The 22,298-nt window shown below is 43.5% G+C and overlaps 1 protein-coding gene across 1 annotated transcript in view; it reads right to left on the bottom strand.

Annotated features, from left to right (window-relative positions):
• Positions 1–20,527, bottom strand: part of LOC311101309 (matrix metalloproteinase-23-like) — a gene marked incomplete at both ends in the record, with an annotated part of 24,529 nt that extends 4,002 nt beyond the window's left edge. The window contains 4 exons of the mRNA XM_084142435.1: positions 4,835–5,002; positions 5,163–5,302; positions 14,750–14,886; positions 20,378–20,527. Of these exons, the coding sequence (XP_083998561.1) occupies positions 4,835–5,002; positions 5,163–5,302; positions 14,750–14,886; positions 20,378–20,527 (595 nt within the window). The remainder of the gene's footprint in view (positions 1–4,834; positions 5,003–5,162; positions 5,303–14,749; positions 14,887–20,377) is intronic.
• Positions 20,528–22,298: the final 1,771 nt, after the last annotated feature.

Raw genomic sequence — 22,298 nt, 5'->3', positions numbered from 1 at the left:
CCTGACCTCAACCCCATCGAACACCTTTGGGATTAATTGGAACGCAGACTGCGAGCCAGGCCTAATCGCCCAACATCAGTGCCCGACCTCACTAATGCTCTTGTGGCTGAATGGAAGCAAGTCCCCGCAGCAATGTTCCAACATCTAGTGGAAAGCCTTCCCAGAAGATTGGAGACTGTTATAGCAGCAAAGGGGGGGACCAACTCCATATTAATGCCCATGATTTTGGAATGAGATGTTCGACGAGCAGGTGTCCACATACTTTTGGTCATGTAGTGTATATACTGTATACAGTGCCTTCAGAAAGTATTCACATCCCTTGACTTTTTCCACATTTGGTTGTGTTACTGCCTGAATTGAAAATTGATTAAATTGAGATTTTGTGTCACTGATCTACACACAATACCCCATAATGTCAAAGTGGAATTATGTTTTTAGAAAGGTTAATTAAAAATGAAAAGCTGAAATGTCTTGAGTCAATAAGTATTCAACCCTTTTGTTATGGCAAACCTAAATAAATTCATCAGTGAAAATGTGCTTAACAAGTCACATAATAAGTTGCATGGACTCACTTTGTGTGCAATAATAGTGTTTAACATGATTTTTAAATGACTACGCCATCTCTGTACCCCACACTTACAGTGCCTTGCAAAAGTATTCATCCCCGTTGGCGTTTTTCCTATTTTGATGCATTACAACCTGTAATTTAAATTTATTTTTATTTGGATTTCATGTAATGGACATACACAAAATAGTCAAAATTGGTGAAGTGAAATGAAAAAAATAACAATTATAAAATATCAATAACGGAAAAGTGGTGCGTGCATATGTATTCACCCCTTTGCTATGAAGCCCCTAAATAAGATCTGGTGCAACCAATTACCTTCAGAAGTCACATAATTAGTTACATAAAGTCCACCTGTGTGCAATCTAAGTGTCACATGATCTCAGTGTATATATACACCTGTTCTGAAAGGCCCCAGAGTCTGCAACACCACTAAGCAAGGGACACCACCAAGCAAGCGGCACCATGAAGACCAAGGAGCTCTCCAAACAGGTCAGGGACAAAGTTGTGGAGAAGTACAGATCAGGGTTGGGTTATAAAAAATATCAGAAACTTTGAACATCCCACGGAGCACCATTAAATCCATTATTAAAAAATTGAAAGAATATGGCACCACAACAAACCTGCCAAGAGAGGGCTGCCCACCAAAACTCACGGACCAGGAAAGGAGTGCATTAATCAGAGAGGCAACAAAGAGACCAAAGATAACCCTGCAGGAGCTGCAAAGCTCCACAGCGGAGATTGGAGTATCTGTCCATAGGACCACTTTAAGCCGTACACTCCACAGAGCTGGGCTTTATGGAAGAGTGGCCAGAAAAAAGCCATTGCTTAAAGAAAAAAACAAGCAAACGCATTTGGGTGTTCGCCAAAAGGCATGTGGGAGACTCCCCAAACATATGGAAGAAGGTACTCTGGTCAGATGAGACTAAAATTGAGCTTTTTGGCCATCAAGGAAAACGCTATGTCTGGCGCAAACCCAACACCTCTCATCACCCCGAGAACACCATCCCTACAGTGAAGCATGGTGGTGGCAGCATCATGATGTGGGGATGTTTTTCCATCGGCAGGGACTGGGAAACTGGTCAGAATTGAAGGGATGATGGATGGCACTAAATACAGGGAAATTCTTGAGGGAAACCTGTTTCAGTCTTCCAGAGATTGAGACTGGGACGGAGGTTCCAGCCCGGGACGGAGGTTCCAGCCCGAGGGGGTTTAGCGCCCCCTCGGGCTAGTGCATTCTATGAACGTTCTTATTGGCAGACTAAATAGCCTTGGTTTCTCAAATGACTGCCTCGCCTGGTTCACCAACTACTTCTCAGATAGAGTTCAATGTGTCAAATCGGAGGGCCTGTTGTCTGGACCTATGGCAGTCTCTATGGGGGTGCCACAGGGTTCAATTCTTGGGCCAACTCTTTTCTCTGTGTATATCAATGACGTCGCTCTTGCTGCTGGTGACTCTCAGATCCACCTCTACGCAGACGACACCATTTTGTATACATCTGGCCCTTCATTGGACACTGTGTTAACAAACCTCCAAACGAGCTTCAATTCCATACAACACTCCTTCAGTAGCCTCCAACTGCTCTTTAACACTAGTAAAACTAAATGCATGCTCTTCAACCGAACGCTGCTTGCACCCGCCCACCCGACTAGAATCACTACTCTAGACGGGTCTGACCTAGAGTATGTGGACAACTACAAATATCTAGGTGTCTGGTTAGACTGTAAACTCTCCTTCCAGACTCACATTAAGAATCTCCAATCCAAAGTTAAATCTAGAATCGGTTTCCTATTTCGCAACAAAGCCTCCTTCACTCATGCTGCCAAACATGCCCTCGTAAAACTGACTATCCTACCGATCCTTGACTTCGGCGATGTCATTTACAAAATAGCCTCCAACACTCTACTCAGCAAATTGGATGTTGTCTATCACATTGCCATCCGTTTTGTCTCCAAAGCCCCATATAATACCCACCACTGTGACCTGTACGCTCTTGTTGGCTGGTCCTCACTACATATTCGTCGCCAAACCCACTGGCTCCAGGCCATCTATAAATCACTGCTAGGCAAATCCCCGCCTTATCTTAGCTCATTGGTCACCATAGCAACACCCACCCGTAGTCTGCGCTCCAGCGGGTATATCTCACTGGTCATCCCCAAAGCCAACACCTCCTTTGGCCGCAATTCCTTCCAGTTCTCTGCTGCCAATGACTGGAACAAATTGCAAAAATCTCTGAAGCTGGAGACACTTATCTCCCTCACTAACTTTAAGCATCAGTTGTCAGAGCACCTTACCGATCACTGCACCTGTACACAGCCCATCTGAAATTAGCCCGCCCAACTACCTCATCCCTATATTGTTATTTATTTTGCTCATTTGTACCCAGTATCTCTATTTGCACATCATCTCTTGCACATCATTCCAGTGTTAATACTAAATTGTAATTATTTTGCACTATAGCCTATTTTATTGCCTTACCTCCATAACTTGCTAAATTTGCACACTGTATATTAATTGTATTTCTGTTGTATTTTTGACTTTGTTTTGTTTTACCCCATATGTAACTGTGTTGTTGTTTTTATCGCACTGCTTTGCTTTATCTTGGCCAGGTCGCAGTTGTAAATGAGAACTTGTTCTCAACTGGTTTACCTGGTTAAATAAAGGTGAAATAAAAAAAATAAAAAACGTTTGAACATCTTGAAGAACAAAATGGCCATGTACTCTTATCTCCACCCGGCACAGCCAGAAGAGGACTGGCCACCCCTCAGAGCCTGGTTCCTCTCTAGGTTTCTTCCTAGGTTCCTGCCTTTCTAGGGAGTTTTTCAATCTGCATTGCTTGCTGTTTGGGGGTTTAGGCTGGGTTTCTGTATAGCACTTTGTGGCATCTGCTGATGTAAAAAGGGCTTTATAAATACAATTGACTGATTAAGGAAATATATTTTCTGGATTTGTTAAAAAAGTATTTTGTGTAGTTTGTTGACAAAGAATGACAATTAAATCCATTTTAATCCCACTTTGTAACACAATAGAATGTGGAAAAAGTCAACGGGTGTGAATACTTTATGAAGGCACTGTATATATTCTATTTATTTTTGTTGTTGTGTTTGTTTGTTTGTTTCTCTGTAATACTACTAGCCACCAAGGAATTTTGTGAAGTTGGCTTTAGCTAGCCCAGATAGGTTCCCAATCTCCCAACCTCATAACTAACTACCAAGAAGCCATTTCAGGCTATCAATCAAGTTAAAGTAGCTAGCTTTAACTATCTTAGACTTTAGAAAAGCAAACAACTACTAAATGTACTAAGACTCACATGCCTTTCAATCTTTTACCAAGGTTTTTTGCAGCGATGCAGAGAAGTATATTTAGTTTATTTTAAAAAAATAGTCACCAGTCAGGAGGATACAGACAGCTCAAGAGGTATGCTTAGATATGCAGAAAAATATACATATTTTTTTTACATAGAATTAAGCATAATGATTATGGCTCTCGATTGCAGGAAAAATCTGTTTTAGGTGTTCGAAAAATTCAAAATTGTCAAATTTGAGGACTGTGGGCCTAGCCACCCTACATACCACCCCCCATACTTTGTGCCCCCTCAGATTTTTAGGGTGCATGACGCACCTGATCTATACCAAGGTACATTGGAGCTGTTCTGGCAGTTCATGGTGGCCCAACGCCCTATTAAGACACTTTATGTTGGTGTTTCCTATATTTTTGCAGTTACCTGTATATAAAGGTGTTATTGTATGATACATATGTGTGATGCATCTATATGCTGTATGTGTTTTGTTTTTGTTTGTTTGTTGCTGTGCTTATAAAATGGAATTACTGAATGTCACATGAAAGATTTATTGAATGTTGTGAAAACCAATAAATACAATTGGGGGATAACAGAAGTATGTTCGATTTACAGTAGCTCGTCTGGCGAGCAGAGTCCGTACAAAAGTGCAAACTCTTCACGCCCATCTAGCACACAATATCAAGTGCACCTACCCAGCAGGCAAAATGTGGCAAATGACAACTTAATGTCATTCTCTGGTTGTAAACTGGTTTTCTGGTTGAGGATACGTCAACCAGATTATAACCAACTGGTCTCTCTTTTCAAGCCAACATCAAGTTTACATCTGATAAAAGCATCTAAAAAGACGTCATAGACGTCAATCGATTCCTTTGAAATTCATGGGTGGGGGAAAGTGAACGAGTACACTTTTTGGGGGAAGGGTAGAGAATCGGAGCACAGACCGACAGGGAGTAGAGAGTCTTTGCACCTTGTTTCCAGCTGAAGCGGGACTTCCCCAGGATCCAGAACTCGTGGTTGTCAAAGTGGATCTCCCCGCGCGGGGGCAGGAAAGCATGGGCCAACTCCCCATTTAGCCCATCAAAACAGGGGTGCAATGGAGACCACCAGCAGTCTGTGTGGTTCCACGTGTAGAAACCTGGAAGCATGTGCACACACACGTGCACACATACACACATTTAAAGCAGGGGGTATTAAAGACTTTTATAAATATTGAGATACACACACACACACCTTTAACTTATTAATGTCTCGTCCATAGTGATCCAATAAGGTTCTATTGAATTATGTGGTCTCACCGATGATAATGTCAGCACTCTTGTTGGGGTTTGTGATTTCAGCGAAGTAGAGAGGGGACACGTCGCTCCACTTGGAGAACGCAATGCTGATGGCCTTGCGGGTGTCATCTTTGTTCAGCGTGTTGGGAAACTTCACGATCCTGACAGACGTGAACGGACAAGCAGACAGACAGACATGAACGGACGGACAGACATACAGATGTGAACAGAAAGACACAAGTATATACAGGAAAGTGACAGACAATGCGACGAACTTGGATTCCCCAAAACATACTGCTGTTTCCTTTCAGTCGGTCACTCGGTATAACATACTATAGGGAGTCAACGACCAACCATATTCACCTGAAAAAAATGGAAATCACGCCCAACAGGCCAATGGATGCCGAGTCTGCCCTCAAGCCCTGCCCTCCTGGCTATAATACCGGGGCTCGCATCCATTTCCTCAATTATTTTCTCTTCAGCTCACCTGAAGGAAGAAGGTGTCATGCAATTCACAAACTTTTCAAGCACACAAAGACTACGAGATTCGGCTCTGACTTAGGTGTCTCTCTAGATGTTGAGAGTTTTGGGTATTGGTATCGTTATTCGTGTTTGCTAAAAGCTAACTACTTTCTGCTCTACTTGTGTAGCTAATGCTCCTTGCTTGGGTAGGATTTGTGTTTGCTAATACCCCACTACTTTCTGCTCTGCTTGTTTAGCCAGTGCTTCCTTGCTTAAGTAAGAGTATGTTCAAAAAGGCTAACCAGTCGAGTTTGAACCTCCAACCGTGCCCTAGGGCATGTGGTTTCACAATGAAAATTAAAGATACTCATGAGTGCTGTCCTGTTTGCCTGGGGTGGAAAGACGCTCAGGAGGCTTTGGCTCGGACCAGATTGTGTGACCATTGTCTCCGGCTGGAATCAACTTCCATTAGGTGTCAGGCTGACTTTGTGAGAAAGATTGGGGCTGCTGGCGAAGAGTCTTTCCAGTGAATCAACCTCGGGAATGGGGTTATCTGAGGCCGGGAGAGAGCAGCAGCGGTGGTCGGAGTTAATAGGGGTGTCATCCCAGCTGAGTGAGGTTCATTCCGGTTTCTCTGGCAGTGTTCAGAGTCCAGATTCCGTGGATGATATACTATCCCTGGTTGGCTCTGGAGGATTTTCAAAGTGTGAATCGGATGACATCAGTCCGGGGCAGCCCCGGCTTTGGATTCGGCGGGGGAGAGTGAACTATTGGTGGTTAATGTACCTTTGATGGAGCTGTGTCGTAAGGCGGCAGATCACCTGGGGGTGGATTGGCCGTCTTCTCCCCCTCAGCGGAGTTCCTCCAGGTTTGGGGGAAGGTATTTACCTCCTGTCCCTGCAGCGGTGAAGCGTCACTTACCCCGTTTAAAGATTTTGCAGATGAGCTAAAGGCGACCTGGGATTCCCCTCATTCAGCCAGGCTGGTGCTACCAGGTTATGGCGAGTTCATGAATGTAGAGGGTATTTCTACCCCTGGTTCCTCTGTGTTCAAGGGTATCGAGAGCGCGGTATCATCCAGATTTGTGCATAATAAACACAGTTGCTTCCCCACATTCAGACACATGGTTGTCAAGGGTGGTGGATATGAAAACAAGCATGAAAAAAAAAAATATATATATAGGAGATAATGTATGGGAGACTGGCAGCGTGCTCCGTCCAGTGGCGGGCATGTGCAGTTTCACCATGGGTGATGAGAACAATGATGATGGGGTACGGTCTCCAGTTCGCTGTGCATCCTCCTCCTTTTCATGGCATCTTTACGTCAATGGTCCCCGAGGTCCTAGCGCCTGTCTTGAGAGAGGAGATTTCCTCTCTCCTTCAAAAGCAGGCAATTCGGGTGGTCCCTGTGTCAGAAATACAGAGCAGTTGGTACAGCCGGTACTTCTTAGTTCCCAAGAGCGATGGAACATTGCGTCGCATCCTGGACTTGCGTGTTTTAAACAAGCACCTCTAGGTTTGCAAGTTCAAAATGCTCACACTTCGCCGGCTATTGCAGTCGGTGTGTCCCAGCGATTGGCTCACAACCATAGATCTGAAGGATGCGTATTTTCATGTGGCTATACATCCTCACCACAGAAAGTTTCGGAGGTTTCATTTCGAGGGTGTGGCCTACGGGTTTCTGGTCCTGCCTTTTGGGCTTTCTCTATCGCCCCACACTTTTTCTACTGCGCTGTGCCAGGGGATCAGAGTATTGGCCTATCTGGACGATTGGCTGGTTGAAGCGGAGTCGAGGGAATAGGTGGAGCTCTGGGGTTCATAGTGAATCACAGGAAAAGTGGTTTGACTCCGGCTCAGCGCATTCAGTTTCTGGACTCAGATCTGAATCATGCGTTTTTGTCCCAACAAAGGAGGGTCGCATTCCGGCTCTGTCTGGCACGGTTCCTTTATGATAGCTGTGGTGCTTCTGGGACTTCTGTTGATACGTTTCAGGCTGTTGATGCATCTGTTTCGTGGGTTCTCCTTAGAATAACCCATGACTGCCGTTGCAGGTGGTTCTCGCAGGTAGTGTCCCGCAGGATGATCATGACAGACGCATCCTTACTGGGATGGGGAGCACTGCGTGTCATCCTCTGTTCTTCTCAATGAGGGATCTGGGCGCTATGCGGGGACCCCTGGTGGGTTCTGTATCGTTGGGATCTATTGTCCCAGGTGCACAGGAGAGTTTGGCACCGACGACCACAGATATGGGATCTGTGGGTTTGGCCCCTGAAAGGTTGAATTTGACGGCTAGGAGTTTACCCTCGAACATGATTACGACTATACAGTCGGCGCATGGACCTCTACAAGAGGGTTGTATACGTAAGTGGCGTGCATTTGAGGGTTGGTGTCAGGTTAAAGGAGTTTCTCCTTTTCAGAGCTCTTTGGTGGACATTTTGATGTTCTTGCAGGAGCTTTTTGAGCAGGGCCTTTCTTTTTCCACATTGAAAGTTTATATGGCAACCATCTCGGCATGTCATGTAGGGATGGACAGCTCTACCCCGGGGTCTCATCCTCTGGTGGTGCGGTTCCTGAAAGGCGTGCGTTGGCTCATGGCGCCGACCTGGGACAGGGCTTTGGTCATGAACACTCTGTGTGAGCCTCCGTTTGAACCACTAGAGTCTGTGGACCTGAAGCTCCTTTCCTACAAGACTGCCCTGTTCATGGCCTTGGCATCGGACAAGCACGTTGGGGATCTCCATGCGCTATCAGTACACCCTTCCTGTTTGGAGTCCGAGCCTGGCGACTCCAAAGTGATGTTACATCCTAATGCAGCTTTTGCTCCCAAGGTTATACTTATGTCTTGCAGGTATTTTTGTTTTTTTATTAGGATCCTGTTGCAAAAGGGGAGAGGCATTGTGCCGTGAGGTGTTGCTTTATCTGTTTTTTAAAATCAGGTTTGCTGTTCACTTGAGCAATATGAGATGGAACGGAGTTCCATGCAATAGCCTTCTCTATATAATACTGTACGCTTTCTTGAATTTGTTCTGGATTTGGGGACTGTGAAAAGACTCCTGGTGTCTGGTGGGGTAAGTGTGTGTGTCAGAGCTGTGTGTAAGTTGACTATGCAAACAATTTGGGATTTTCAACACATTAACGTTTCTTATAAAAAGAAGAAGTGATGCAGTCAGTCTCTCCTCAACTCTTAACCAAGAGAGACTGGCCGGCATAGTATTTATATCAGCCCTCTGATTACAATGAAGAGCAAGACGTGCCACTCTGTTCTGGGCCAGCTGCAGCTTAACTAGGTCTTTCCTTGCAGCACTCGACCACACGACTGGACAGCAATCAAGATAAGACAAAACTAGAGCCTGCAGGACTTGCTTTTTGGAGTGCGGTGTCAAAAAAGCAGAGCATCTCTTTATCACACACAGACCTCTCCCCATCTTTACAACCATTGAATCTATATGTTTTGACCATGAAAGTTTACAATCTAAGTTAACGCCAAGTAATTTAGTCTCCTCAACTTGTTCAACAGCCACACCATTCATTACCAGATTATACCAGTCTAGAAGTTAGGGAATGATTTGTACCAAATACAATGCTCTTAGTTTTAGAGATGTTCAGGACCAGTTTATTACTGGCCACCCATTCCAAAACAGACTGCTACTCTTTGTTAAGGGTTTCAGTGACTTCATTAGCTGTGGTTGCTGATGAGTATATGGTTGAATCATCACCATACATGGACACACATGCTTTGTTCATTGCCAGTGGCAGGTCATTGGTAAAAATAGAAAAGAGTAGAGGGCCTAGAGAGCTGCCCTGCGGTACACCACACTTTACATGTTTGACATTAGAGAAGCTTCCATTAAAGAACCCTTTGAGTTCTAGTAGACACAGTTGAAGTCAGAAGTTTACATACACTTAGGTTGGAGTCATTAAAACTCGTTTTTCAACCACTCCACAAATGTCTTGTTAACAAACTATAGTTTTTGCAAGACGGTTAGGACATGTACTTTGTGCATGACACAAGTAATTTTTCCAACAATTGTTTACAGACAGATTATTTCACTTTTAATTCACTGTATCACAATTCCAGTGAATCAGAAGTTTACATACACTAAGTTGACTGTGCCTTTAAACAGCTTGGAAAATTCCAGAAAATGATGTCATGGCTTTAGAAGCTTCTGATAGGCTAATTGACATAATTTGAGTCAATTGGAGGTGTACCTGTGGATGTATTTCCAGGCCTACCTTCAAACTCAGTGCCTCTTTGCTTAACATCATGGGAAAATCAAAATAAATCAGCCAAGACCTCAGAAAAAAATTATAGACCTCCACAAGTCTGGTTCATCCTTGGGAGCAATTTCTAAACGCCTGAAGGTACCACGTTCATCTGTACAAACAATAGTACGCAAGTACAAACACCATGGGACCACGCAGCCGTCATACCGCTCAGGAAGGAGACGCGTTCTGTCTCCTAGAGATGAACATACTTTGGTGCGAAAAGTGCAAATCAATCCCAGAACAACAGCAAAGGACCTTGTGAAGATGCTGGAGGAAACAGGAACAAAAGTACCTATATTCACAGTAAAACAAGTCCTATATCGACATAATCTGAAAGGGCGCTCAGCAAGGAAGAAGCCACTGCTCCAAAACCGCCATAAAAAAGCCAGACTACGGTTTGCAACTGCACATGGGGACAAAGATCGTAGTTTTTGGAGAAATGTCCTCTGGTCTGATGAAACAAAAATAGAACGGTTTGGCCATAATGACCATCATTATGTTTGGAGGAAAAAGGGGTTGCTTGCAAGCCAAAGAACACCATCCCAACCGTGAAGCACAGGGGTGGCAGCATCATGCTGTGGGGGTGCTTTGCTGCAGGAGGGACTGGTGCACTTCACAAAATAGATGGCATCATGAGGAAGGAAAATTATGTGGATATATTGAAGCAACATCTCAAGACATCAGTCAGAAAGTTAAAGCTTGGTCGCAAATGGGTCTTCCAAATGGACAATGACCCCAAGCATGCTTCCAAAGTTGTGCCAAAATGGCTTAAGGACAACAAAGTCAAGGTATTGGAGTGGCCATCACAAAGCCCTGACCTCAATCCTATAGAACATTGTGGGCAGAACTGAAAAAGCGTGTGCGAGCAAGGAGGCCTACAAACCTGACTCAGTTGCTCCAGCTCTGTCAGGAGGAATGGGCCAAAATTCACCCAACTTATTGTGGGAAGCTTGTGGAAGGCTACCCGAAACATTTGACCCAAGTTAAACAATTTAAAGGCAATGCTACCAAATAATAATTGAGTGTATGTAAACTTCTGACCCACTGGGAATGTGATGAAAGAAATAAAAGCAGAAATAAATAATTCTCTCTACTATTATTCTGACATTTCACATTCTTAAACTAAAGTATTGATCCTAACTGACCTAAAACAGGGGATTTTTACTAGGATTAAATTGTGAAAAACTGAGTTTAAATGTATTTGGCTAAGGTGTATGTAAACTTCAGACTTCAACTGTAGATAGCTCTGAATCCACGATATGGCAGAGGTCCCTGACTTTCAACAAGGCCTAGCGGTGTGCGTCCTCACTCCATTGGGGGTGTGGCGGCTGCTTGGGTATTGTTCATGTGTATGACGATTGGTGATATCTGTGCTGCAGCGAGATGGGTTTCCCGACATACCTTTGTGAGGTTTTGTTGCGTGGATGTAACTGCTCCCGGTGTGGCTCATAGTGTTCTTATGCCTGGGTCCGGGAGTGTGGCGCTTTTATCCAGCTTATCACAATTCCCTGTGGATTGAGCCATGGGCTGCCTTGGGGTGCGGCAGCACGTAAAGTGCGCATTATCAAGGTTACCACAGTTTCCTGTGGGTTTGATCCCGGGCTGCCGTGGTGCAGCCCTTGTGTGCACTTTACCAAGTCACGACAGGTGTTCTGTTGTTTTGGACTTGCGGTTCCTTGTACGAGTTCTGACATTTCAGGCTCGCAAGGTAATAAGTATTGTTCTTGGAACAGGTTCTGGTTCCCTATATGGAGCTCTGACAGTTCAGGCCTCATGAGGCTCTGACAGTTCAGGCTTCTCAGGTAAGTATTAGCGAAAAAGGTGGCTTCTGTAGCCCCTTTTTGGAACCAGTGGAATCTGTGTGCGCTTGTGCTGCCGTGGGCCTCCTAGTTTGGTACTCTATGAGCCGGCTTGGGGCGTGATTGTATGTCCCCATTGTATGTTATAGCGAGTGACCGACTGAAAGGGAACGTATGAAAATAACTACTTTTCCCTGAAGGAGGTAATGAGGTATAACATATTTTTACCCTGCACTGTCAGGTGATTTGGCCTCGCTGAAGAGGGGTACTGAATTGAGGAAATGGATGCGAGCCCCCGTATTATAGCCAGGAAGGCAGGGCTTCTGAGGGCGGGCTCTCCATCCATTGGCCAGTCCATTGGCGCATGATTTCAGTTTTCAGGGGAATATGAATGGTCGTTGACTCTCCATAGTATGTTCCTCCTTCAGGGAACAGTAGTTATATTCATAACTGTACGTTATCAATTTTGCTTTCAGAAATAATATTTATATATCTGGCCAGTGGCCATCCCCCGAAGCTTTAATTCTCAAAATATTACTCCGAAGTCGACCTCCCAGTCTCTTCCATCTCCTCCCCATCTTTCCCCATTGGTCTCTTTCTCTCTCACTCCCTGAATCCCTAGTCCCTTCCTCCTCGACACTACATCTGAGAGGATTGGATAGGTATCAGCAATATGGTGGAACCTCCATCTTGCCCACTAATAGGTTAGGTGGAATTGCTGCCATATTTCTTATCTACAGTGCCTTCAGAAAGTATTCATACCCCTTGACTTATTCAACATTTTGTTGTGTTATAGCCTGAATTCAAAATGGATTAAATAGATGTTTGTTCTCACCCATCTTCACATAATATCCCATAATGACAAAGTGAAAGATGTTTTTAGGAAAAAGATTTGTGAAAATTTTGTGAAAATGAAATACAGAAATATCTCATTTACATACATATTAACTCCCCTGAGTCAATACATGTTAGAATCACCTTTGGCAGCGATTACAGCTGTGAGTCTTTCTGGGTAAGTCTCTAAGAGCTTTGCACACCTGGATTGTACAAATTCTTCAAGCTCTGTCAAGTTGGTTGTTGATCATTGTATATTTGGCCTTGTGTGTTAGGTTAGTGTCCTGCTGAAAGGGGAATTTGTCTCCCAATGTCTGTTGGAAAGCAGACTGAACCAGGTTTTCCTCTAAAAAACTCCCTAGCCCTTGCCAATGACAAGCATACCCATAACATGATGCAGCCACTACCATGCTTGAAAATATGAACAGTGGTACTCAGTGATGTGTTGTGTTGTGTTGTATTTGCCCCAAACATAACGGCACATTTTTTGCAGTTTTACTTTAGTGCCTTATTGTAAATAGGATGCATGTTTTGGAATATGTGTATTCTGTACAAGCTTCCTTCTTTTCACTCTGTCATTAGGTTAGCATTGTGGAGTAAACTACAATGTTGTTGATCCATCCTCAGTTTTCTCCTATCATAGCCATTAAACTCTGTAACTGTTTTAAAGTCACCATTGGTCTCATGGTGAAATCCTTGCGCGGTTTCCTTCCTCTCCTGCAACTGAGTTAGGAAGAACGCCTGTATCTTTGTAGTGACTGGGTGTATTGATACACCATCAAGTGTAATTAATAACTTCACCATGCTGAAAGGGATATTCAATGTCTGCTTTTTAATTTTGACCCATCTACTAATAGGTGCCCTTCTTTGCGAGGCATTGGAAAACCTCCCTGGTCTTTGTGGTTACACACAGTGAGTCCATGCAACTTATTATGTGACTTGTTATTTGCCATAACAAAGGGGTTGAATTGACTCAAAACATTACAGCTTTTCATTTGTAATTAATTTGTAAAACAATTCTAAAAAATATAATTCCACTTTGACATTATTGTGTGTAGGCCAGTGGCACAAAATCTCAATTTAATCGATTTTACATTCAGACTATAACACAACAAACTTTCTACAGTTTTCCCCTTAGTTAACACTATCAACGTTTCCCTTTACTGTGGGAATTGTGATCGACTCGATGCAATATTAGCTACTTTCAATGCAACATAACAAAACAAAATGAACTATTCAAGAGATTTTGTTGTAGGTAGAACGCATCGGAGTAGGATTCAGCCCGTACTCTACACAGACCAGTGCGGCATAACCAATCAGAGCTGCAGTAGGCCTATATGCAAATAGACCGTTGCCATTTATGGATCTGTGCCATTCACTTTGAACTGGACTGTGTTTACAGCATGAGCGGTCGTGAGTAGATGCGCTTGTTTTGAGATCAAAGCGAGAGCTGCATGTAGCCACGTGTGCACATTTTTTCATATCCTTTGCTAGTTAGTGAGTTATTAGCCCAGTTATAGATAATTTGTAGTCAGCAATGGGGGAGTGGATTGCTTTCTACAAGAGCACAAAACTTGTACATTTCTAGACATCTTTCAAAAGCAAGTCAGGTAAAGAGGTTTTTTTTGTATTAAAGGGGCAGTGTTATATTTTGAGACAGGCTTGAATAAGCTACGGGTAGCATCATTTGTCTGAATTTCTGTAATAATGGTATGGGAATAATAATGCATTTTATTTGAATCAAACAACACAATAACATTTTCAGTCACCTCCTTGTCTGAAGGACAAGTGGATAAACAGGTTAATGTCAAGCCCTGCATGTTTTTTTCAAACGCTCATGGAATGTAGGCCTACATTGAACCCCACACATTGGCTGCTACTGTAGATTGAATGGCTATTTCCATGTTAAAATGTTATGGGATGCATTTTGTCCATTGTTTTTGATGATAGGAAACTCTGATAGGCCTACATTATGATCAAATAGCCACAGTAGCCTACTTGACCACTGTCTGAAACTGTAACTTAAAGCAGGTACAGCCTCAGTGTTCACAGTAAGTTGCACCAATTTATTTTTATAACGTTCAAGTTTACGCTCAGCAGACCTGAAATTTGCTCAGTGCCCAAAAAAAATTAGAAGGAACATTGGGTGTGAATACTTTCTGAAGGCACTGAATATCCAATCCTCTCAGATCTCCTAAAGTGCCTAGGGAGTGGGGACAAGGGTCTGAATTGGGATTCAGGGTCTCACTTGTAGGTGAGGTTGAAATGCTTCCACTTGTGGCCCAGTGGGTTGATGGCGTAGCGTTTGGAGCGGCTCAATGCCGCTCCCGTCACAGGATGATGTTTCACAGAGCTCAGGGACTCCACAGACAGCCCACCAGCTCCCTGAGAGAGAGCGAGAGAGAGAGCGAGAGCGAGAGAGAGAGAGAGAGATTATTAGAGGTGACAAGAGGAGCATGACATGACCATGGAGGTGAAAACAGTGTGTGTGTGTGTGTAGGAGAGAGAGAGAGAGAGAGAGAGAGAGAGAGAGAGAGAGAGAGAGAGAGAGAGAGAGAGAGAAGCTTTGCACAGTCAGTATGTTGCAGTAGAGAGAATGGTACAGTGCCTGAGACAAAGAACAAATGAGCAGGAGCCTGTGAAACAAGACAGGACCAATGGTGACCCGTCATTGAGGGCAGGGCCCCACCTGTTTTGCATGTTATTTCGAAAATTCAAGCCCCTTGGGTGCTGCCATAGAGTTACATTAGAAGTGCCCATCCAAGAAGGCTCAAGGTCATTGGCCACAGATAAAATGACGTCAAATCATGTTATATGTACCGTAGCTTTGATTGGACTGACCATGTCAACATCATACTTTCAAAATCTTAGCTAGCAAGCTAGACAAGCAGTCATCATCATGAATCACGTTGACAATCTACTGGCAAATCCTTTTCAATCCTTGAAGATAAATAATAGATAAAATGTATCCATGCTCATCGGCCATTGGACATAAACATTACACAACAAGTTGGAAATCGCAAATTCAACTATGAGTGGTTTGGAAGGAATCAAAGGCTAACTGCAAGCGGTGCAAAGCAATCACTAGCCTGCTATTCAGTGGAGTGGGTGTGTGGTCCAAGTCTGGGTTTAAGGGTCTCTTTTCTAAGCATAAAATTATAAATATTCAACACCATGGGCCAGCAAAGGTTGAAATACATTGGCCATGCTGTTAACCTTTTCACACGTACCAACAAACGGGTGTGATCATTCTACAGTGGTCCCTGCAGCGTACGATCAAACCGGTGTGATTAGAACACTTATTTAGAACGTCCAGTTTCAATTGACGCAACAGTCAGCATTTGAGCTAGCCACTTAGTTTTTTTTCACAGAAACATTTCGCACAAACACAGTCCTTACAAAGTTATGTCCTGAATGTGACCAGTTTATTTTTGGATGCAATGTTCAGACATTCACAGAAGTAGCGACAACATACACAATCATCCAAATCGAAAAATGTAGGCTACATTAGTCCTAGGCTAACTGAGGAAAGATTGACGTAACACAAGAGGTCATATTTAGAGAACTCTCGGCTGACAGAAACCACAATATGAATTAGCTAATAGCAATTACTATTTATAATTCATCACATCACGGGTGAGCTCACCATTGATAAAAATAATTGAGTAAAACACTTTCTAGTAATCGAAAGTAATCCGATGACGGGTAGTTTGTGCACGCCGCCATGTTTGTTTTGATGCTTCAACCAAAGATAATAAGAGGAGACAAGATGAGTTTGGTCTGTTTGCAGTATGCATGTTGAAGGGGGTGTGTCTTCTAGGATCATTCACTTCCCTTCATTCACTTCTGGAAGTTTACTCGAAAGATGAGAGAACCATTCCTTCACCTCAGTATAACATCTTTGGTCTGACAGACGTTTACGTGACACCCAGAATGCATTGCATAATGTCAACAAACATGGCGCCACACATAGCTGGCAAATAGCTTAGCATTAGCTCATTGTAATCAGTACAACCTTCAAAAAAGTATTTTACACACATCATAGGAGTCCATTACAATCTATGCAATAATCGGAATGCAATAGCTGTCACCAGTACTTGAAAACGTGAATAAAACTGTAAATGCCAACCAGAAAATGTGCCAGTTCGTGCAAGACTGTGCAAATGTCTGCAAACTTGATCTGCGGAAAAACTAGGGAAGTGATTGGGCTCTCCTGGAAGAGAGAAGTTTGTCCAGCTCAGTAAAGCCTCAAACATAAATTGTCCGCAACACTGAAATGGGCTACTTCTATGTGAAATAATGAGGAGGCCCAACACACCTCAATTCAAACTGTTATTAGAAAATAAAACTTGTTAGAAAATAATTTGAAATTGACAAGTTGAAACATAGCCTATAGATAATTAGCAGGCAGCGTGTGTTTACTGTCCTGTTGTGTAACAATCACATTTTGGAACAGTGAGTGCATTCTGACATCACGTGCATACTCACGCTGGGGCGACCGTTACGAGATATTTGGAACTCACATGTGAAAAGGTTAATCCAGCATGACTTCTGCCGCGTTCAAAACAACTGGAAACTCTGAACTGGGAAATCTCAGACTTCAGTGAGTTCAAGACAACTGGGAACTCGGCTCCGACTGAGAAAATACGTTTTGAAAGGTCATCCAACTCGGAATTCCAAGTCGGGAACTCGGGCCTCTTTCTAGAGCTCAAACCTGAAGATCACTGACGTCATGATTCGACCTTGTTTTTGTCCGAGTTCCCAGTTGTCTTGAAACCACCATAAATCCAGAGAATGCCAGACTTTGATGACAACGTTTGATGACAAAAGTTGCCCACAAGGACCGCCGCACCACCTTCCTGTTCAAGTGACCACAGCACAACAAGGTGAGTCCAAAAATGTATTGTATGCTGCTGCATAGATACAGTGGGGAGAACAAGTATTTGATACACTGCCGATTTTGCAGGTTTTCCTACTTACAAAGCATTTAGAGGTCTGTAATATTTATCATAGGTACACTTCAACTGTGAGAGACGGAATCTAAAACAAAAATCCAGAATATCACATTGTATGATTTTTAAGTAATTAATTTGAATTTTATTGCATGACATAAGTATTTAATACATCAGAAAAGCAGAACTTAATATTTGGTACAGAAACCTTTGTTTGCAATTACAGAGATCATACGTTTCCTGTAGGTCTTGACCAGATTTGCACACACTGCAGCAGGGATTTTGGCCCACTCCTCCATACAGACCTTCTCCAGATCCTTCAGGTTTCGGGGCTGTCGCTGGGCAATACGGACTTTCAGCTCCCTCCAAAGATTTTCTATTGGGTTCAGGTCTGGAAACTGGCTAGGCCACTCCAGGACCTCGAGATGCTTCTTACAGAGCCACTCCTTAGTTGCCCTGGCTGTGTGTTCCGGGTCGTTGTCATGCTGGAAGACCCAGCCACGACCCATCTTCAATGCTCTTACTGAGGGAAGGAGGTTGTTGGCCAAGATCTCGCGATACATGGCCCCATCCATCCTCCCCTCAATACGGTGCAGTCGTCCTGTCCCCTTTGCAGAAAAGCATCCCCAAAGAATGATGTTTCCACCTCCATGCTTCACGGTTGGGATGGTGTTCTTGGGGTTGTACTCATCCTTCTTCTTCCTCCAAACACGGTGAGTGGAGTTTAGACCAAAAATATCTATTTTTGTCTCATCAGACCACATGACCTTCTCCCATTCCTCCTCTGGATCATCCAGATGGTCATTGGCAAACTTCAGACGGGCCTGGACATGCGCTGGCTTGAGCATGGGGACCTTGCGTGCGCTGCAGGATTTTAATCCATGACGGCGTAGTGTGTTACTAATGGTTTTCTTTGAGACTGTGGTCCCAGCTCTCTTCAGGTCATTGACCAGGTCCTGCCGTGTAGTTCTGGGCTGATCCCTCACCTTCCTCATGATCATTGATGTCCCACGAGGTGAGATCTTGCATGGAGCCCCAGACCGAGGGTGATTGACCGTCATCTTGAACTTCTTCCATTTTCTAATAATTATGCCAACAGTTGTTGCCTTCTCACCAAGCTGCTTGCCTATTGTCCTGTAGCCCATCCCAGCCTTGTGCAGGTCTACAATTTTATCCCTGATGTCCTTACACAGCTCTCTGGTCTTGGCCATTGTGGAGAGGTTGGAGTCTGTTTGATTGAGTGTGTGGACAGGTGTCTTTTATACAGTTAACGAGTTCAAACAGGTGCAGTTAATACAGGTAATGAGTGGAGAACAGGAGGGCTTCTTAAAGAATAACGAACAGCTCTGTGAGAGCCGGAATTCTTACTGGTTGGTAGGTGATCAAATACTTATGTCATGCAATAAAATGCAAATTAATTACTTAAAAATCATACAATGTGATTTTCTTTTAAGTAGGAAAACCTGCAAAATCGGCAGTGTAACAAATACTTGTTCTCCCCACTGTATACTGTAGCTAAGAAAGTAATACTAAGGGTATGTTGCGTAGTAAGCTGTTAGTAGCCCATGTGCCTCACTATAAACATTTGGTCCATTTCCCCCTCATAACTTATCCTACTGTTCTGACTTGGTGGTGCACATGTAGCCTATAGCCTGTTTTAGAGAAATGTCATCATAGAATATTGTAAGAGCTTTCATTGTCTGTTTATATGTCCCCTTTATTTATCCTACGGTTCTGACTTGGTGTACAGGGAGAATACTGTAAGAATGTTCAGAATTCTGTCGCTGAACAAATAGTTATATTGACTACGTCCGTCCAAGATTGCTCATGAATGTCTTAATCGAAATTACGGATTGCCTCTTCTCCACGTCGTCCCCTTATGCCATAGTTTGTACATCTCAATTGTCAGTAGAAACCACATTTGTTTAAGCAAGTCAGACATGTCAGCTATTTTTTTTTAAAGGCAGTAAATGAGGCTGAATGAACTGTTTTGCTGCCAGACAAGGCTCCACTGATAGCCAGGTGTAGCAGTGGTAAGGATTCACTCCATGGTGAAGAAAGAAAGCTCTGCTGTTGGGACAGCTTTATGTAGGCCCTAACAGTTGGTGGGCACCGTTAAATGAATGTATTGTTGAGTGTTGTGTTGTGTAGTGGCTTTGCTGGCATGCATCAACAACAACAAAATGTGGAGTTTGTCCCACCAAGATTTACATGCTAAAATCGCCACTGGACAGGACAAAAATCACTTCAATGATGACAAAATGTTGAATCAGCAACTGGGAGAGGATTTCAACTACCCTCCGAAGACAAAATAGTTATTTCAGTTGTTCATTCTATTTCTCCACATTTCTTCCACTAGGAGTTAAAAGGAATGAATGAAAGTCAAGATAAGTCATTGCATTTTTCAGGCTTCCTGGCAAAAGGGAGCATGTCTGGCCTCCTCTAGGAAGAAAAAAAAAAAGCACACGTGGCACAAGTGCAAAAGAGAACAGAAATCACAACTTAATCCTACACAGATGTGGAACCCTCCTCCTCTGCTCTCATCCCTTGACAGTACCTCTCTATCTATCCATCGCTCTGTGCTAAAATATCTGTCACCCACATGTGAGCAGAAGCATTCTCCTCCAGCCCTCCCCTCACCACTTAAACCACTCCTTACTTTCTTTTCTTCTTTCTTCCCACTTATTCCCCTATTCTAGGCTATTGTAACACCGATCAAATAATAAACATGCACAAAAATGCATTAGGATCAAACCAGAAAAATGTCATAATAAGTGTAGCCTACTTAAAACCCTTATTTTTTACAGTCGGTAAAAAAACGATACCAAAACACAATACATTAAAAGCAAATACTGGGCTTGTTGAGTCGCGCACACAGTCTAAATATTAATTTTAATAATTTCCATGTGTAGCCGCCCACTTACCGTTTTACTTCTACACGTCGGGAGTCCGCCGACCCCATCCAATCCTACCAACATCAGCACTAGTAGAAAAAGTATTGGACGAGTTCCGCGCATCTCAAACACGCGAACGAAGCCCTTGTGCGAACTCAACTTCTGCTTCCTGTGCCCCATTGGAACCTGTAGTCTTTTTAGAGTTGACAGTCAATGGTAGCCTACACTCAATGTTGAGAGCTACCTTATTCAGGTGTTTTCATGCAGAATGCATGAGTAGGCTATCCTTCCTCTGAACCAGAACGCGGTGCGTATCACAACGTGAAAACCAAATTCGAACAGCTCTGCAGATAATTGGCCATTTGGGCATGGAGCTCCAAAATCTCCCGTCCCATCAAACTCGTATCATTCTCAGCATTCCGCACTATTCCCCTGGGATATAATTGTAAACTCCTACTCTTCCACCGAGTCCTTCGTTAATTGCATCGCATTTGTATGTTTATTGGATCACTTTGGTACTTCCCTGCCTAGTCTATGGAGCGACCGAACGGATCAGGTGTCGGACATCCAAGTTCGGGTACATCAGTCGAGTGGTGGGACAGAGAGATAGCGCCGCCCAGTTCTAAAACAACAATTTGTCTCTCAGCCTCTGCTCTCCCATTTTCTCACGTGCTCTCAAACTGCACACAGTTCCCAACCAGGCGAATAGAGGGTAAAATGTTCAACTCTCTTCAAAGACAGCCTTAAAGTCTTCAAACTATTGTTGAGCTGTAAACTCTTACTAGGCCTAAATAACCACTAGTGCAACTTAATAGTTTCTCTCATCGGTTGAGGCATCAATCCGCCATGACTAAGACAAATGATGAAAATAAGTCATAGCCTATAGGCTAAAGCCTAATTTTTTAAACGAAACTTTTTTCACATTTATTATGAAGTATTATTTAACCACCAAAACTTGACATTGGCAAGAAAGCAACCTGCAAAAAACATGGCAGCAGAGCCAGGGGTTTCTTTATGGTCAGTGCTATCGGGGTTCCTTGGGATGTCCATAAACCCTAACCCTAACCATAAACCCTAACCCAAGGGTATGGAAGTCCCAAGGAACCCGAATTGCACTGACTGTTTCTTCACCTGTTGACTCATGTGGCGCGCAGTTACAACTGTATGCACAAGGCAGGTGGGCAACATGACAATATTGTTGCAAATAACATCCTTCCAGATGCGCACATTTTTCTTTACTTCCACGGCCCCATTTTCCAATTCATCTATTCAAACAGGCTCCATGAGTCCACTTCCTAGCAATTGGCAAGTGGCAACTCAAAAGACAAGTCAAAAAGGTTAACTACCTCAAATAATGATTGAAAGCTAGGCCTACATCTAGCCTATCTCAACTCTCTCTGAGCCCCATCTAGGTGTGATAGCTCCTCAGCGAATTCTGGATCATCCATTGAAGAGGAAGGCGTCTAGTAGTCTATCATGACCAGCCCACAGTATGCCCCATCCAGGTTAGGCTACAGCAATGTGTCACCATATGCAATGCTGTGGCTCAGGAACAGGCTTTACTGCACAAGGGGTTTGTTCTAGCCTACATCCCTTCAGTCACCTTCAGAAAGTACCCATGCTGGCAACTCTAAAAGTCATACAATTCTGCATGTGAAGTGTGCTCTCATAAAAAAATCCACTGCGCAGAATGAGGTAAATATTTTGGCAATGGAACTTTTTGGCATTGCCCATGGTCTGGCTGGCCAAGTGGTCCACAGTTTCCCCCTATCCCCATCACTCAGGCTGACCTTAGGAAGACCCCGAGACAGCCTGTGGTTTTCAATTGAAGAGGACCCCTGTGACTCTTAAGAATATACAGCAGGAATTTGGGGGTTATGTTGCATGACATTTACAGATCAGGCCCAACGACAATGCTTCTGTTGTCCCATCGTTCCACTGATAAATTATG

Source organism: Coregonus lavaretus (genome assembly GCF_964263955.1).
Source record: "Coregonus lavaretus genome assembly, chromosome: 26".
Lineage (NCBI taxonomy): Eukaryota > Metazoa > Chordata > Actinopteri > Salmoniformes > Salmonidae > Coregonus > Coregonus lavaretus.
The sequence above is the reverse complement of the archived record's forward strand: the minus strand, read 5'-3'. Positions and strand labels throughout refer to the sequence as shown.